The following is an 18622-nucleotide window of genomic DNA, read 5'->3' as shown; positions in this document are numbered from 1 at the left end:
GTATAATTAAAAAGATTTTAACAAATGATCAGTTCAATAATAATCTTAGTCACATTAATTTGCTCCATTGTACTAAGTCAGTGGCAGTTGCCACCTTTAGATCTTAATATCCAGTTTCTGCTGTTACAGACTGTTACAAATTCAAAACAGGAAAGTATGTTTTTCATTGATCCAAGATCATGCTTACAGATAGATACATGTTTGAAAACAGATTTAGGAGTAGTACACAAATGGCATCCAAAAATGTGAGCTACCTGAGTGTAGTTTTGCAAGTGATTTGATGCTTCAGAAACCAAGTGGGTGACAGTTTATTCTGTTACAATAGAAAATAGGGATTATTTTGAAGAACAGGGATTACTCTGCCAACCCCTTTGCAAATACAGGATAAGGATTTTTTTCCTTCTCCTGTTCTGTGGCTAAAAAATACACTATGAAATTGAAGATCTCTCCTTGTCCACAAATCCTGGCTCTAGTGTATATGGCAAGTTGTTATTAGGGACTTGCATCAAGGAAAATGCCTAAGTCATCATCTGCCTGAAAAATGTATTTAAAGTTCAGTAAAGACCTACATTTTCTAACATTTGTCCTTCTTTTAAAAAAAAAAAATTAAATTTCCAAATTCAGTTCCTGTCATTTCCCTTCACTTGCATTTCAAACAAAATATTAAATAGTTTATTTATTAAATAGTCAATTTCTCTGATCATAGTTTTTTTATTAACATCACAAATTGTACTGGATGTGCCAGAGAAGACACAAAAAATCATTGAACTTGGAAAGCCTACAGCCAAGTTGTTAGGACTGGAAAAAGGAGAGTTCCAGCAATACATCAAGGCAGACACTTGAAGGTTTATAGCAGTTAGTCTGGTTAGGTATCAAAACTTATTTGGGGCTCATTTTCACAATGATAGGAATTTTTCTCTAGGCTGATTTCTTCTAAAATGTGTGCATTATGATACAGCTGTTTTATGTTGCCTTAGCTGTAATTTTTCACTCATGTTGATGTGAACGTGTGCATTCCAAGTATTCCTTCCCTTTAGTACAGGGCTGCTATATTTAGTGTGTGGTTTTCTAGACTACACCAAACAATCCAACACCAGAAGGGCTGGTGAACACAAGATGCAAAAAGAAGAAACAATGGGAGTAAGACTTAGGGTATTGAGTTTTGTACTTCAGTTTTCTAGAGCGATTGGGGTCTTACCACAACTTTTTTATGCAAGTGTCCCTCTATGAAATAAAATATGAAATAAAATAGTAATCCTGTTCCATCTCAAAGGGCTGTTCTGAGAATTAGACTGCAAGGATTAATTTCCTTCAGTGATAATATCTCTGTAAATATCCAAGATACTGTGAGAGGCCCTTTCCATGCTCGGCTGGAGCTGACAGATCACCTATGCAACAATTTTCTCTTCCCTAAATTCAGACAGAAAATTAATAAAAGTCAAGGCAAGAGGCAAGAGAGTGTCAAAACTGCATAAGGGACTCACATTTTCCTTTGGGCTTCCAGTCTTGAATCCAAATGACAATTTAGGACAATACTGGATTTCACCAAATCACACCCAGTGTCCCATCCTGCTAGGAAACTTCTCTTCAGCTGAGATTTTGGAAGGAGGCCGTGTCTGACTACTGAAGTTTGCAAAGGCTTTTGCCAGCCAGAGCAGAACTGGTGGCCATGCAGGGGTGCACTGGACATAGAAGACCTTGTGAGGCAGAAAACACACAAAAGGTTTGACAGGGTAGAGATTGATGCACTCTGGCAGGAAGTATACAACACCCACTGCTGAGACTTCATAAGTATTTTTTTTTTGTTCTGCAAAAAGGTCATAGGACATCAGAAATAACCATTTGTTTCCTTTACAGGTGAATTTTATACTTTTCATTAGTATTATAAGAATCTTACTGCAGAAGTTAAGATCTCCAGATGTTGGAGGAAATGACCAGTCACAGTACAAGTGAGTCTTGTTTTTAGATATTATACACCGAGACAAAAGTATCTCCTCAAGATTTCCTTTGATGAAACTGCTGCAAACCATTGCTGTGATACTATAATTGCTTTTCATTAGGAAGTATTTTAGATGTGGTTCAGTAAAGGTCTTATAACAATGCTGAAACAGAGATGAGCAAGATTATTTTTTGTCAAAACAGTAAAACCCATCTGCAGTTCCATCAAGATCAGTAAGTTATTCTTGAATTTAAGTTTAAGCCATGAATTAATATGCTGCTAAAAACTTGAAGGGTGATGTCTTTCTTTTAATGCATAAATATTTCATTTCAACATAACAAAAGATTCAGGATAATATGCTTTGCCTTAACTTAAATTTTTTATTTCCAAAATACTATTTGTTGTAACACTTACATTTATTTTAAGAGCTGGAAGGAGGTAATGTTTTAAATTTTAAAAAAAATTAAATACGATGTTTTATGTTGATTTAAAGTAGCATCTTCTATTTTTCTAGAGAAAAATGTGTTTCTGATTTAGAGCAACTTCATATCTGTTTGGGCTTTCTCTCCTTGTGTTTTTATTTGAACATTAAATTGATTTCCACAGCTTTAGAATCAAGGACTGTTGGGGGCCAATTAAATATGTTGCTGATTTGGATTTGTTCTTTACTGTATTACCATATCAATTATTGTTCTTTATCATAATAGCTGCTGGATACTGTAATCCAGAATCAAGGCTTTATTTTAGGGCTTACTTTAAAGTCTAGATACAAACACTGAGTTTGGCACTTAACATCTTATTTCAGTGACAAGACCTAGCATGGACACTGAAATTTCAAAACCATACAAGTGACCTTTGAAAAGGTTCTCCTGGATGACACCTTTGTCAACAGGAAGCTGAACATGAGCCAGGAGTGTGCCCAGGTAGCCAAGAAGGCCAATGGCATCCTGACCCGGATCAGGAACAGCGTGGCCAGCAGGTCCAGGGAAGGGACTTGATGAATATAACTTGATTCACCAATAAAGAATGCTGTTGTGAATTCACCTATTTGAACAGAAAAGTCCAGGTATTTCAAGCAGCACCATATTCTTCCCCTGTACTCAGCCCTGGTGAGGCCACACCTTGAGTCCTGTGTCCAGTTCTGGGCCCCTCAGTTCAGGAAGGAGATTGAGGTGCTGGAGCAGGTCCAGAGAAGAGCAAGGAGGCTGTGAAGGGATCCAGCACAAGTCCTGTGAGGAAGGGCAGAGGGAGCTGGGGGTGTCCAGTCTGGAGAAGAGAAGGCTCAGGGGAGACCTCATCACTCTCTACAACTCCCTGAAAGGAGGTTGGAGCCAGGGGAGGGTCGGGCTCTTCTCCCAAGTAGCTACCAGTAAGACAAGAGGGCATGGACTTAGGCTCTGCCAGGGGAGGTTTAGGTTAGATATTAGGAAAAAAATGTTTACAGAGAGGGTGATCAGACATTGGAATGGGTTGCCTAGGGAGGTGGTGGATTCTCTGTCCCTGGAGGTTTTTAAAAAGAGGCTGAATGTGGCACTCAGTGCCATGGTCTGGTAACCACAGTGGTAGTGGATTAAGGGTTGGACTTGATGATCTCAGAGGTCGTTTCCAACCCGGGTGGTTCTGTGATTCATTTTAAAAATACTGAGCTCTTGAACTAGAAGCAGACAAAACACAATGTGTTAACATAAAGCTAGGATGTGTAGGACCTTATGTTTTTTGTAAACAATGTGATATATTTCCTGCCAAAAATGAAGAATTCCACTCACAAATTCCAGTCACAAAGGTGACGCCACTGGATTGCTGTAAGGCTTTGCTGCATAGAGCTATAAGGGTCTTTTTTTGTGTATTTGCTGCTTGAATTGACTAGATAGATAAATAGGACAAAAAAGTCAACCTAGATGAAATTATGCAGTTGTCACATTATAATTTAGCACAGTGACCAACCTACGGGCAGGAAACCCCCTCAAGTTTACTCCTTGTTAGAGGAAAATTTGTTTCCATGTGTTATTTATCTATTTTATAAAAATGAGGCATTCCCATCCTCCAAGTCCCATCATTTCTCACCATTTACTGTAGTGCTTCATAGTATAAAGTGTTCGTTAATAGAAACCTTGTCTTTCATTATTCAGCCCTATGATTTCTTTGCTTTTAGCATTTGATTGCCTAATTAAGATTGGGTTAGACAGTCTTTAGCCAATACCCATGGGAAAAGCAGATTAGCCTCCTCAAGAAATACTGCAATCTAGAAAGCAAATTGAAGGTCTGGAAGGCTTGTTTTTCAAAATGCAAATGCATTTTCTAAAATACAGAGAAGAATAAGCCTATTTTTCAGGTTCTTTTCCCTCATTAAGATGTAAGTGCAGTATAGAGAAGGAACCATCAGCTAGACAAAAGTTATTAAAACAAAGATGGAGTATAAGTGAAATATGAGTCTAGAATTCATAGTACTCAGTCAAGTCACCATTTTTCTTTCCTTCCTCCATCCCATTTGTTTCTGCCTTTTTGTTGCTCATTTTGCTTTTGCAGTGGGTAAGGTTAATTTGAAATAAAGTCACTTTTCCGTTTCACTTGGGAAACCAGGGAATTTGCCACTATCATCACGTCCTCCAGTTGTAAATGAAATTCTTCTACCAAGGAAATTCTATTTGTCCTGCTTACATGTGTCTCCTTTAGATCTGAGGGTTTTATTGTTCTTGAGAAACTTTGCTGTCAGAACCGATTATTTCCACATAAATGGATGTAGCCTCTGGGAAGTTATGAACAAAGGAAGGCCATGAAAGCTAACACTGAAAAAATCTGCTTGAAATACCTGGACTTTTCTGTTCAAATAGGTGAATTCACAACAGCATTCTTTATTGGTGAATCAAGTTATATTCATCAAGTCCGAAAGGAATTATTGGACTCAACATTACAGCTTCTTAAATTTTACCTGATACCAGACATCCATAATCATGCATGACTGGTGCTGTATAACATATAAAACTGATGTTATTAGATTGAAATAAGTGATGGGTAAGGGACATTAGCAATTCACCATTTCAGTGTTTCATAGGCAGTTCATCAAAGCTGCTTTGCTTAATAATTCAGAGTGCTCCTTCCTTAACCAGTCATGTCTTGTGCTAAAATGTATTATGCAATTGAATGGGAAAAAATTGCTAATGGTATATGCCTAATATCATTGGTATAGTTATGAGGTTTTAGTAATTATGAGTAAATCTGAAATTGCTCATGATGATCCAACAGCTGAGATTATTCTGGATTACGTTTCCCAGGTCCTGTTTGCATGCTGTGTATGTGCAACATACAGACTAACAATATATTTAAAGGAAATCAGCATCAGTTAATTTCAAGAAAGATTTTTTTCTTCCATACAAAATGACATGGCATTATTCCTTTTCACTCTGAACCCTTTATGCCAGGTAAAAATACGTTGAGAGATCTGGTAGTAGCTTGTGATGCTTTGTCAGATGTGGTCCTATGGAACAATGTATTAAAACATCACTCCCAAAAATTGTGCCACGACACCAGACACTTATAAAAGACTGTTTAAAAATCTAAAGGCATACAAAGTTTATGTAAATGACATTGCATTAGCTTCTTATCCTAGTGAAACAAGAGCTTATCATTAAATTCCAGCTTTTTCCCTTTTATTTGCCCAGGAGACTTGCAAAATCCACGTTATTGCTTATTCCATTATTTGGAGTTCACTACACAGTGTTTGCTCTGTTTCCTGACCGCAGTTCCAATAATTATAAAATAATCTTTGAGTTGTGTTTGGGATCATTTCAGGTAAATTTTAAAGTTTTTTATTAAAAAGATTTTTTATCTTGATCTAGGTAGGTACTGCTCACTAACTAAAGAATATTTTCTCTTTCCAGGGGCTGATTGTTGCAGTCCTCTATTGTTTTTTGAACAGTGAAGTAAGTCTCACCTTTCCTACCAAGGATGCTAAGTATTGTTTTCAGTAAATGTTTAAATGCCCCTATAATTTCACTCTGATACATAAAGCTGTTTTATAAAACATTTGGATTCCTATTTGTAGAATATATATGAGGCAGTGTCTATGACATAGGAGAAACTTGTGTATTTGGGTGAAGAGTTAAGAGCTGTTTGAAATGTAGTTCCTTGCAAACTGAAGTGCTAGTAAGTGTATCTTCTGTTGTTTAACATGATCTAATTCTAGCTCTGTTACAAGCAGTTTGGATTGTGTAAGTGAAGTGCAGCAAGTCCAGAAATTTACCCAAAACTTGAAACACCATGGCCAGCAGGTTGAGAGAGGTGATTGTCCTCAGCACAAGAACATCATGGATCTGTTGGACTGAGTCCAGAGGAGAGCCACAAAAATAATCAGAAGGCTGTACCACCCTTTTTGTAAGGACATGCTGAGATTTGGGTTTTTCAGCCTGGAGGACAGAAAGCTTTTGGGAGACCTTATGGAAGCCTTTTAGTATGAAAAGTATAGAATATAAGGATGATGAAGAAAGACCTGTAGTGAAAGGACCTGTAGTGAAAGGACCTGTAGTGAAAGGACAAAGCGTAATGGTTTTGAATCGGAAGAGGGCATATTTAGATTGCTTATAGGGAACAAATTTTTTCTGTGAGGGTGGTGGAGACATTGGAACAGGTTGCCCAGGGAAGTTGTGGATCCTCCATCACTGGAAGTGTTCAAGATGATGTTGGGTGAAACTCTGAGGAAACTGATCTAGTGACAGATGACCATGTCCATGGCAGGGGGGTGGACTAGATGATCTGTAAAAGTCCCCAACAACCCCAAACCATTCTATGATTCTATACATAGAGGTCCTGATTTTACATCAAGTGAACATGGAAAAGTTACACATATAAAAGAATATTTTCATCTCATCTCGTGCATTTTTTTTTTAACACAGGTACAAGGGGAGCTAAAAAGAAAGTGGCGGAGTTTGTGCTGGAAACAGACAACAGGCAGAGATTACAGACTCCACAGCTCTTCAATTTCTCGAAATGGGTCAGAAAGTGTTTCTCAGCTCCACCGGAATTCAAGGGCTCAGTCGTTTATGCAGACAGAGACCACCATGATATAAATCATCTAGGTCCCCCAAAACATAAAAACCCCTGTTATATTGTTCCTGGTAAAGCTTAATGTGATATTTTATAAAATGTACAGTTTAGTGCTTTGCTTTTCTACATGTTGGTATTTGGGATATATTGGTTACATTCTTTTTTTTCTCTTTTTCTTTTTTTTTTTTTTTCAATTTGTATTCATATTAATTCTGATGTTCTCTTGCTGTTTACCAGCCATAATTATTAAAAAAATAATTTACTCTAATGGTCTCTTTACCCTTCAACATGTCTACAGCATAGATGCCTGGGATCCTGCTCAATGCAGACTGCTTTGGTACATGTTGAAAAGGTTATGACAGGAAGCAAGAAAAATTCTTACACTTTATTTATCCTTAAGGAACCGGTTCTTTCCTTAAAGATTAGGAAATCCGTTCCTAATTACGGAAAGCAACTCACACAAAAAAGAAATGTAAGATTATAATTAACCACACTGTGAGCTTAATGTGCTAATCCAGGAAAACATTAACATTATACAAATGGAAAAAAGGTACTATTTCTTGACTGGTAGTATTTTTTGGCTGATAGTATAAATTTCAGAGATTATTCTCTACAGATTTTGATTCCAGTCCTGCTGTTCCTTTTAAAAGCTCCTGGTTTTATGTTTAGGTGCAGAAAGTAGGGCTACCTTTCCAGTTCACACAGAAAAGGCTGCATCAGCATTTTTCAATCGTGCTATTGCAATCACCAGTTCTTCTCTTCTGTTTAAATCAAAGAGATTTGTGTTAATGTTTTATTAAACAATTTTCTGAAGAAGTGCTTTATTGCTAGAGCAATCTGGCATAGGATAAACAGCCTTGGATAGCATAGTACCCATTTAAAATATCATTTTTATATAATATTTTCATTTAAATATGTCTCTAAAACTACATTCTTGGCAGCTAAATCAAGGAATATTGCAATAGATTTACAACTCCCATTTAAGGAATAAGGTAAATTGTTTCAGTTTACTTCTGTTCTTTATCTTATCTGAGCTAATTTAAAATTCAATCCTGAACATGACTCCAGAAAAAAAAAAATTAAACAGAATCCCAAAGAAACACCATAAAAGGCATAAACAGAACGAATTTTCAACAACACCATCCTATCATGTAGCCATTTTATATAAAAAAAAAAAGACATAGAACTGTCAGATTCCTGTAAACATACACAGAACGTTTGCACTCTTTAAAAGACACCCAGTGGTGTTTACTTCTCATGTCACATTTAACCATGTCCACTCTAAATAAAAAGTGGGAATAATAAATATTTGCATGAGTGCCTCTGATCCATAAAAGCAATTACCCTGCTATTTCAGAGAACACATTGTGTTGACCTAGCAGAATCTGATAATATTTCCAGGGACAAGGAGGAGCAGCAGGAAGGGCAAGTCTTGGCTGGCATACGTGTACATTCTTTAAAATATTACCAGAAGTGGGAATACAGTTGGCAGCTGTCAAAGTGTCCATGCCCCTCTCAGTCTGACTTAATTTAGCTATTTATCAGTCAAACACAATTTATTTTAGCAGGATTACCCTGTAGTGATTCAAAGTTTTGCCAAAGCAAAGATGGAAAATGCCCCATGAGTTCTGCAGAACCTGTGACTGTGAATGTTACATCAGAGCCCCCTTTACACAGGACGTATCCTTTGAGTTGTTACTTTGGCTAATTTGACTTTTAGAAGCTGCTGATCACCTCCAGCCATTCACAGTGTTTTATACTGTTACTTGGTGAAGTAAACTGCCCAGTGACAGACCTGTGAGGTGTAAAGTCATGCTTCTATACCTTCATTTAAACTGTATGTATTCCCAAAGGCTTTAAACTCATAAACCAATGCTTCTAAACCTAAATTTAATACACCCTTGCTCTTAAGGCTTCTTTGTCCAAAGTGGCATTAGGATTGCTCAGATCCCACACTTGACAAGTGTGCAAACATTCTCATCTTTATTTTGAAAGGAGTTTCTTTGAGTAAACTGGCTCAGGGACAGAATGCTGGAATATAAGTAGAGATTTCAAGCAGTCAGTCCATCAGTCTGTTCTGCATGATGCATCACCAGTTACTTGTGTTTGTAGTTCATTGTATCCTAGGGAAAGTTTTATTTGTTCTAATTAGGTGAGAATGAAGAAAATCTGAATTCTAATAATTTTTTAATTACAAAACAATAAAATTTAAATAAGAAAATACATTTTAAGTTGCAACAAAATGACATAGTTGCCTTTAACAGGGCTCAGATTCTACATTGGACTTGATTCTGCATTTCATGTAAGAAGTAATGCCATATGAGACAATGAAGTTGCACCAGTGGGAGAACATAGATGGTATCACTGAGTTTGTAAAGGAATATGTGGGGATGCAAAGCATGGCACACAAGAGAGAGATGCTGCATACACTTTTCTTTCATGACAGTGAAAAATGCAGTACCATGCAGGACCTCATCCCTCTGTTAAAAATCACAGAATCTAACAAATTGACAAGACACTTTTTCTTTGAGACAGTTTCACTTTATAATGCTTTGTGCAAGCATTTTCTTAGCAGAAAATGGCCAGAGAGCACTGTGCTTTCTTGCTTTTACTCCCAGGAAATTCTGATTTCCGAATAATTTTATGCAAAGTTACAGCATCAACCCCATCATCAACCCCATCTCAGCTGCCTTTTCACACACAGATAAGCATTATACTAAAATAAATGTAGAAGCTGCAAAACACTTTGACAAACATAGTACTTGATCATTGTTTCAAACCTTTATGCCCCCCAGAAGCAAGATAACTTTTCATGGCTTTGCCTTTCATTGCATTTTGCACAGGGTCGCTGAATTAAATGCTCCTACTCTGTGACTCTTAGAAGTCAAAAGCACAATGTGAGTAAATATCCTTTACCCTTCTGCCATTCCTAAACCCAGTCCTCACTCCATCCCAGCTGCATCAGGGAGGAGGTGAGCATCAGGCAGCAAGACAAGAGTGTGCTCTCCTGGCACAGCCAGGTGACACAGTGCTCCTCCCTTTCTTTATGCCTTTGCTGCCTTTTTCCCTTTGGTTATATCATGATCCATATAGAGTTGCAAAGTTTTAAGAGCAGGAAACCTGGGGTTTTTTGCCCTCTCTGAAAAGCCAGTACCACATGAGGTAAAGTTATTGGACAAGAATGTAAATACAATTTAGTCTCTTACTGTGTTTAATTGTTGTGGTTTATTTTCCTTGGAGCTGCCAGGGTTGCACCATTTATTCCAAGTGATTTTTACCTGCTGATGATGGCTGAGGGACACAGTGACATATTACCTTCTCCTTGCCAACCATGATTCAAATTAAATATATAGTTTGTGTTGACTTAAACTTTCCCCTGCAGAGTTTACTTCAGCTAAATGCTTGATAAATTCAGGTGAAATTCATCTGCCCTGATTTTGCTATCTAAAAGCTGGATGTTTGTCTCCAAGCTAAAGACTATTGACAAGTGCCTTCCATAGTCATCACAGAGATGCAGGTACAAGTTAAAGATGGGTTCATCCCATGTTCAGCTGGGCATCTAAGCTAGGTAAATTCAATCTCCTTTCTCTCTATTCCTACTATAAAATGAGTCCAGGGTATCTGGCTAGTACTTACATTTCTCACTCTATATTTCTCTACATCTAAAGTTAGGTAAGATGAATCTTTCCAGAGAAGGTAATTCAGTTATCTGGATATTATTACCCAGATACTCCTTTTAAAAGTAAATAGCTTGGGTTGGAAAAAGCTATCCTTCAAAATATATGCAGGATGATTCAAATTTCAGGCAATGGAGGATCCCTCATTTCACTTTGTAGGGTATCTCTGCAGTTGACTCTTCTGTGATAGAGCAAATAGCCTTATGTCCTGTTATGATTTGCCTTGCTTCAGCTTTCATCACTTGTTCCTTGGTTTGGGTTAGGTGTTTGCATTTTTGCCCTTTATAGAAGGGTCATATGCTGAAACAAAACGCTTCAGACTACTATGTTTAAGTGAAATCTCTTGAAAATCACTCTTTAAATCATGTCTTGATTTCCTCTCTGAGAAACTAAACATTTTAAATATTTCAAATTCTGACAGCAAGGCATCTTCTCATATATGTTTCCTGGTTTTCTTCTATTCTCCGTTCTGTTCATAATTGCTTTGGCCAAGAAAATGCAAAGAAAGCACTTAAGTATGTTCTTCAAGAGTGCATGTACTATTGACCATATTTCTCAACCTCACTTGCATCTTATCTGGTCATATCTTTGATATCTTTGACTCTACACAGGCATTTTAACCAACCAGGAACTGGCTACTGATGTGCAATGAGATTATTGCTGATGTATTTTTTGCCATATAAACCAGTACATTTTGAAAATATGTCTTAGTGTCTGGATCAGGTGCATTAATGGGCTTTGCAAAATAACCTTTTCACCCACTGAAAGCATTGCTGGCTTTCATGAAATTTTAAGAATATGGCCTGTATTTAAATGCTCCAAGCACTCCAAGCTGGAGTGCACGAGAACCCAACAAATTGCACCTTAACAACCTGATGGTGGGTGCTGAGGAGTTACCCAGTTTAAGCATATGTTGAAACTATACTGTAGTAACAATAACTAATTGGTGACAAAAAGCATAAAAAAAAACCTTCTACAGTCAAGTTGGAGGTATCCTGACCCACTCCCTAGCATCCATTTTATGTTCTGATGGGCTCCAGACATGCTTCCTTCTGCCTTTGACATAATGAAAGAGAAAACTGCAGGCACAGACCTACAGCAAACCAGAGAATCTGTCAGAATTGCTTAATGAAATCAGGCATTGCCAAATGCACATCTCACCGTGTAAGTTCTAAGATGAGTCATTTGAATTATTTGTCTCCTGTTGTGAGGTCTATGAGTTCTAAAAACCATCTTGACTGTGAATTTGTCCAGTTCTGCAAAGTGATTGTTAAAAAAGTCCAGGTTCCCTTTATAGAGAATTTTTTCAGACATTTCTAATGAAAAAATCAAGCACTAAATATGTCTGATAAAAAAGAACTGGCAAGTAACCTGCAGAGAAAGATGCTATGTGTATAAGGGTTGTTGTTTAAGCAATTACTGCCTGTGCAGGTACAGGAAATACTTTTACTAACAAAAGTACCTTTACATTACCATGAGTGCCTCTATAAGCTGTGGGCTGTCAGTACTACTCTGACCTAACCAAACAGCAGAAGTTGGGATGCAGTGCTGTTCTGCTGATGAAGAAACAATGATAAAACAAAAATAATATGTTATAACATGCATGTTGCAAGAGCACATCAGGGTAACATTTAAAAGGGGGATTCTGTGATATTGTTTAACCCCTCTGTGTTGAGCCTGGTTCTGCCCAATGACAACACTATGTTGTTATATCTACATCAGTGACACTTCTGTTGTCAGCCAAACCAGTGGCTGAAATGTCCCAACACCCTTTATTTCCCAGCATGCTGTAATAAGTTCATGCTAACCAGCAGAGTTTTTTTCTTTTTCCTGGCACATTAATATTGTTTTGAAGTTATCTTTTGTCATCTTTAACTTTTCATCTGTCAAGTATAAATTAAAGATGATGTAAATGAATGTCATGGTTTTTTACAAAATGTACAGACTATGATGTATTGATTAATGTGTGTAAATAGATTTCCTATTTATGCTGTAATTCACTGTATTGTTTCTTCTGGTTTTGCTCTTTTTTTCTTTTCTGTTTTCAGTTTTTAATGTCACATACCTAACAGCCTTCTCTGAGATGTGTTATATATAAAGCTGTGAACAAATAAGTGTTTACATCTTTATGGTATTAGAGGTATTAGTTAATAAGACCATAATGGCATCAAGAGGAATTAGAGAATAAAAATTTTTAAAGATTTTGCACAGAACTTTTTTTATTTATGCAATTTATGTATTTCTGAGATGCAGTCACAAAGCATATTTTCAAAACTGAAAATGGTCCTCCTGCCCTGGCAGCTCAGGGTTCCTCATCAACGTGATTAGAACTGAATTGTGTTGCATGGAGGAAAGGAAAAAAAGCATGCTCCTGCCATGGGAAAGATACACCAGGGCAAGACTGGCAGGGAGGCACTGCTGATGGGGTCAGTGAGGGAGGCGAGCACATGGAGGAGGAGGTTTCATCTCATGGGGCAGAGCACTTCCTCTGGTGGCAAAGAGGGCCAAAGAGAGAGAGAGAGCTATTTTGCTGTCTCACATCGACCAGGAAATCTGTCCTCTCTGTGTCTGTAGAACACCACTCAGAAAGGTCGTCTGACCCTTTGAGAGACCTCAGCTCTCATCATCTCCCACCTTTTGTGTGTGCCTGCGTAAGTTACAGGTCAGGCTGAACCCTTTTGCATTCAGTTACATGACTGCTAAGGGCTTCTCTGTCCCTGCCCACATCATGTCCTCCTCATTGCTAACTGGGTGGTTCCACAACCAGATCACCTTGATGTCTGCACATGGCCTGGTTTAGGGCTGATGAGCCTGAACATGCAAGGGTGGAGGTGTGCAGGGAGGGGGGGGCTGGCGTCTGGGCTGATTGCCCTCAGGGCTGGCAACAGCACCTGCAGTTTTACATGGTAAGTCTGAGTCCTGTCAAACAGAAAAAGTGGATCCCTTAAAAAAAGAACAAATTAAAAAATAATTTTAATCCTATTCAATGCTGACAGACTCCTCTAGGAAGAGAAATGGATGTCCACAGAATAAAGCAAAAACGTATCTGGGAGTAGGGTGAGGAAGCATGCACTCAAGAAGCAGTTCGAAGAATCAAACACTTCAGTAACAAGTTCAGCATAGTTATGCTTGGTAGTATCAGCTGCAGGAATCTCTTCTTAGATCTGTACCCATTACCACTGTCCCTCAGACAGCCTTGAACAGAGGACAGAGCTGCCAGTTTTCTCCAGTTGTACCAAGGAGGTTCTAACTGGGACATTTCAAAAGGTAAAGGAGATCAGTGCCTAGGACAGTGAAAATAAGAAAGGGGGAAATGGCTGCATGCCCCTCTGCCCTTCTCTGCAAGAATGCTGAACCAATGAACTAAAGCAGGCATCAAAAGAAAAAGTATTGCAAACGCCATGTGTGTTGATGTATGTGTAAATTTGGGGTTGGATTGTAAAATGAGGTTGCTTTTATAGGACATTTACTTTTCCATTTGCATTATTTCCAAATTCTAATGTAGCTCCCAGTTCCAGCTCTTTTTGCTTTTACCTGAGCAGAGGTTCTCCCATAGGTGAGAGTCAATAAGAGAAACCAGGAACTCAGTGAGAGGCCTGAGATCCTGTGTTCAGGAAAAGCAGCAGCCTGCTCTGCAAGCTGCTGGGGAAGAGGCAGAGCCTGCATGCAGCCTCCCTGTACACCGGGGGTGACTCCTTCTGCAGTGACTCTGTGACAGGATAGAGGTCATTCCAGTTTGCAAAGAGGATCCCTTGAACTGCATATGCTGTATAATAGTAAGTTCTAAATAACAAGACCCTATGTGTCCACCTAAATAAAATGCTTTCTATTAATTAACTTCTATTATTCATAATTGGTTGTATTTTAATACCCTCATCTTTCCTTAACAACATAGGCTGAATTATATTGTGAGCCTGCTGATGTGCAGTTTTGGTTTTGTATCAAAGCATTTAGTAAGTAAGTATAGGTTGCATCAAACCAGCTATCAATTTTTCACGGAGGAAAATAAGTATTTCGCTAGTAACATCCTACAGAAAATGGTCAGTGCCCTAGAATATTCAATTAAATATGAATATTGAATTTGGACGACGCAAGATATCAAAATGAAGAGCTTTGCTTTATGTTGAAGGCCTCCTGTATTTCTAAGCTGCTTAGACTCATTTGTAACTGAGACTGCTTCCCAACACAATCCTGTTTAGCTGTGAAATTCTCTGTTCAGAAAGGCTTTATTTATCAATAGCCCTCAGCCACTGCTTATTCCTGGTTTCCTGATTATATTCTCTACCTGCTCTCAATTAGTGCCTTGGGCTTTGGCTGCCTGTCTCTGTAGGATATAAAATAAAATACTCTGTAAATAGTGAGGGAATCAGTAAGCAAGTTTATAATGTAATTAACAGTGGATCCTCACCACTGGGGGATATTTTGTTATACAGAGATGTATTAATGAAAAGCAATTTGAAAATTAAAATATAATCTGAGTAATACAGAAAATAGTGCTGTAGAGGGTGATTATGTCTTAGCCAGGTGATGAATTGGACAAATTAATCATTCCTGCAGATTCTAGCTTCTGTTGCTCAGATAAGTACCCAAACCATATGGCCTGTTTTAAAAAAACACTTAACTTGACCTTATTACTCAACAATAAAAAAAACGAAGAAAAATACACAACATCTTTAAAGAATCATTTTCATTTTGATTATAAAGACCATAACATCCTGTGTCTTGAATTAGAACAATAATTTATCAATTTAGACAACTGAAAGTACCATTTGGTCATGTAACATATGGAATCCATTCTGTAAACAAGTTTTTTAAAAATCCTTTAAAAACCCAGCATATACCTTGCTCAGGGCATAGCTCCAAACTTGCCCCGATGCTCCAAACAACAGCTAATGCTTGGAAGACACAGGCAACACTGAGGGTTTTTTTAGTGGGGGTTTTTGGGTGTTTTTTTGTCATTTAGTCCCCCTTCATGTTTATCTAACTTTAAACACCTCGCTCGAGTGTTCTATTTGCAAATCTGTTCTTTGCCTGAATGCAAAGCCAAAAATCCAGGCTGAGCACTGATCCTGCCTCTGGGATATCTCCTGTTTAACCCAAGGGAGGGCTGCAGGAAGGATGTGCCTGAAGCCTGTCGGGGGCTGCAGCGGGGAGATCCGTGTCCCTGCAGTGGGCTCAGCAATCCCTGGCAGTGCTGCTACCCCTCACACTCTCCTTTTTCCCTTTTATTGGCAGCCTGACAGGGCTGTGCTATAGATATGTTGAAGTTTTCCCAATCTTTCAGCTGCTTATGCAATCTGAATCTGAATTTAAACCCACAGTCTCGAGTCTTATTGTCCCGCTCCCAGGACATGCAGTAAGATGATATTTCCTTTACAACCCTCAATATTTTCACTGCAGTGAAACAGTGAATTTACAGCAATGCTTTAAAACATCCTGAGGAGTGGGAGGGGTTTTTTTAAATGGATTACTGTCGAGTAACAAGTGTTCTTGCATGCACAAATGTTAGCAGAGGAGTTTTTTATTGTTCCTCTACCCATGCAGATTTTCCTACAAAAGTCAGATATTGACTGGCATCATATAAACTGAGGCTGGAAGTTAGAAAGTTGTTTGCACTTGCCAGAGGACACGGGCTTTGAAAAAAATCTGATGGCATCTAAGGGGGTAACCTGACTTAGAGGGGGGTTACCTGACTTAGAGGGTTACCTGACTTAGAGGGGGTAATGTGGTATGAGTCTAAAACAGCAGAGGATTAGACCTCATGACCCATAAACTTATACTTCCTACACTCCTGTAAGACTGTAGAATCTTAATTGCATTAGTAAATCCAAAGTTCTAGAAAAAAAAAATTAGAAAAAAAGTATAAACTTTTCTAAATCTGAGATTATAAACATGGAGATGAATTACAAAAATCATTAGGTTTTGATTCTTTGTCAATTGCTATCATAAAAATCTCTATTAATGCTATTCCAGTCACTTGTTTGATCTGTAGATTCAGGCTAGCATGGGTCCTTTGTTCCTGGATCAACAGAAACTGCCACTGACGTAGATACTTTGAAAGAAACTGTGAGTACTATTAAGAGATTTTTAGTCTAAATTTGTCTTCTCCCTCCATTGTGCTCTGCATTCATCCTTAGCCTAGAAATTTTCTTCCAATTACCTATTCATATACTGATCCATGAATAGTACAACTGTACTTCTATATATGTTCTCCAAATGTCTGGGCTGAATACTTTATTTCCTCTGAGTTGTATCATCTCAGCATTTGGCAATGTTTTTGAGTGTTTCAACCTTCCTCATGCAATGTGTCATTAGGTTTAAAAAACAGTGGTTTCTCTGGACAATCTGTGTACTGAAGTATTTGGTTTGCTCATAGGGTAGAAATTGGCTTCTGACCTTTACAACCAAGTTGCAGTCAGCTGCTATTGCAGTGTTTCCATTCTATATAATGCAATGCTTTCAGTAGCCTAAAGTTTCCTAAGATAAAACATTTTCTTTACTGCCTTCTAACCTCTGGCCTCAACACTCTGTGCTGCTCCACGCTGCTTTGCTGCACACCAAGAGATTTTCTTGCTATTGCTGGACACTGGGAGATGTTCCTTCCCCAGCCCTTAAGACTTTATTTCCAGGCTTATTATGCAGATGAAAACATTGTGACATATCAGTGTATTTTTTTCAGAATTTCAGCTCCCCATGGGATGGAAAGCTTCATCACACAGCAAATTTCTCAGACTTTGCTGTTTCAAAAATGTTGCTGATTTCCAAGAACAGATAAAGTTGCTAAACATAGTAGACTATATTTAATAATGAAAAACTTCCTTGGTTGCTTTCATCCCAGTTTCAATGAAGATGGAATCAACTCTGTAATGTTAAGATGAAGTTTGAGATGGTCCCAAGTAGCAATTTCTTCCTGTCTTTCCTTGCTTTTCTCCCTCTGTAAGGACAGGACCCAAAATTCAGAATTTTCATGTACTCACACAAGCTAGAAAGGCTTCTTAGGCTCATGTGTCTGTTACAAACTTTGCTTCTCTGTTTCTTGCTTTTGCAAGGGAACATCTCATGATACTAATTTTTCCAAGAAGGAAAATTTTCTCCTGGAACTTGTGTAATATTGCCCATTTTATACTTTTATTCACATATTTCTGCTTTCATCTGTCATGTCCTTTTGAAAATGTACCACCATATAAATAATTTTCAAAGAATATTTTTGCCAGATTCAAAGCTGTTTTCTCCCTGTGAGACTGTAAAAATATCTAAAGGTGTTATGACAGGAGGTGAAACTGGAAAAAAGCTACTGAATTTGAGTAACATCACTTTTCCTAATACATAGCATTTAAGACCTCATTCCATTCATATGCTATTCCATTCATCAATAAATCATGGGTATTTTGGCAGTATTTGTGAGATTCAGGTTAAAGTATTTATTTCTGAGGGTGACATCCAGAATATAAATAATGCATCATACCCTGGGCAAGTGATTTTGTGTAAGGAAGTGCAGCTTGCTTCTATCTGAAGCTGGAAAAACCAGTTGAATTGGTTTTGTTGGAAAGGAGCAAGATTGTGATTAGGCAGTTAATTATGCAATCAAAGGGGTTTGTTTCTGATACTGCAGGGGTTGTCAATTCACATTATTTGTTATATCAGCTTCACTGGAGTAGAGCTGAGAGCTAATGGGTTCATTTCTGTCTCTCTCCTGGAAATCAGCAGCAACAGCTGGTGGAGAGCAGTCTCCAGGTTCCTGGTCCAGCAGGCAAGGGAAGGGAATCACAATATTTGCACAGACATGAGGTGTGCTGCTAATCAATCTGAGCCTCTCTCTCTGATACCTTGGCAGGGTTCTGTCTCTGTGCTTATCTCTGGTTCATTTTGCAGACTGAGAGTTGCTGTAAGCAAAGTGATGGAGGTGGGAAATGGGGGCAGAGGTTGGTTAAACCAGAAAGAAAGACTTGTCACACTGTGCCCATGT

The 18622-nt window shown here is 38.1% G+C and overlaps 1 protein-coding gene across 3 annotated transcripts in view; it reads left to right on the top strand.

Moving 5' to 3' along the window:
* Nucleotides 1-12869, top strand: part of VIPR2 (vasoactive intestinal peptide receptor 2) — a 54284-nt gene extending 41415 nt beyond the window's left edge. For all 3 annotated transcript variants that reach the window (XM_071734763.1, XM_071734761.1, XM_071734762.1), the window contains 4 exons: nt 1858-1949; nt 5599-5728; nt 5818-5859; nt 6829-12869. In XM_071734763.1, the coding sequence (XP_071590864.1) occupies nt 1858-1949; nt 5599-5728; nt 5818-5859; nt 6829-7002 (438 nt within the window). In that variant the 3' untranslated portion in view covers nt 7003-12869. The remainder of the gene's footprint in view (nt 1-1857; nt 1950-5598; nt 5729-5817; nt 5860-6828) is intronic.
* Nucleotides 12870-18622: the final 5753 nt, after the last annotated feature.

Source organism: Heliangelus exortis, chromosome 2, assembly GCF_036169615.1.
Source record: "Heliangelus exortis chromosome 2, bHelExo1.hap1, whole genome shotgun sequence".
Taxonomy (NCBI): Eukaryota; Metazoa; Chordata; class Aves; order Apodiformes; family Trochilidae; genus Heliangelus; species Heliangelus exortis.
Note: the sequence above shows the minus strand (reverse complement) of the source record. Positions and strands in the feature narration are given on the sequence as shown.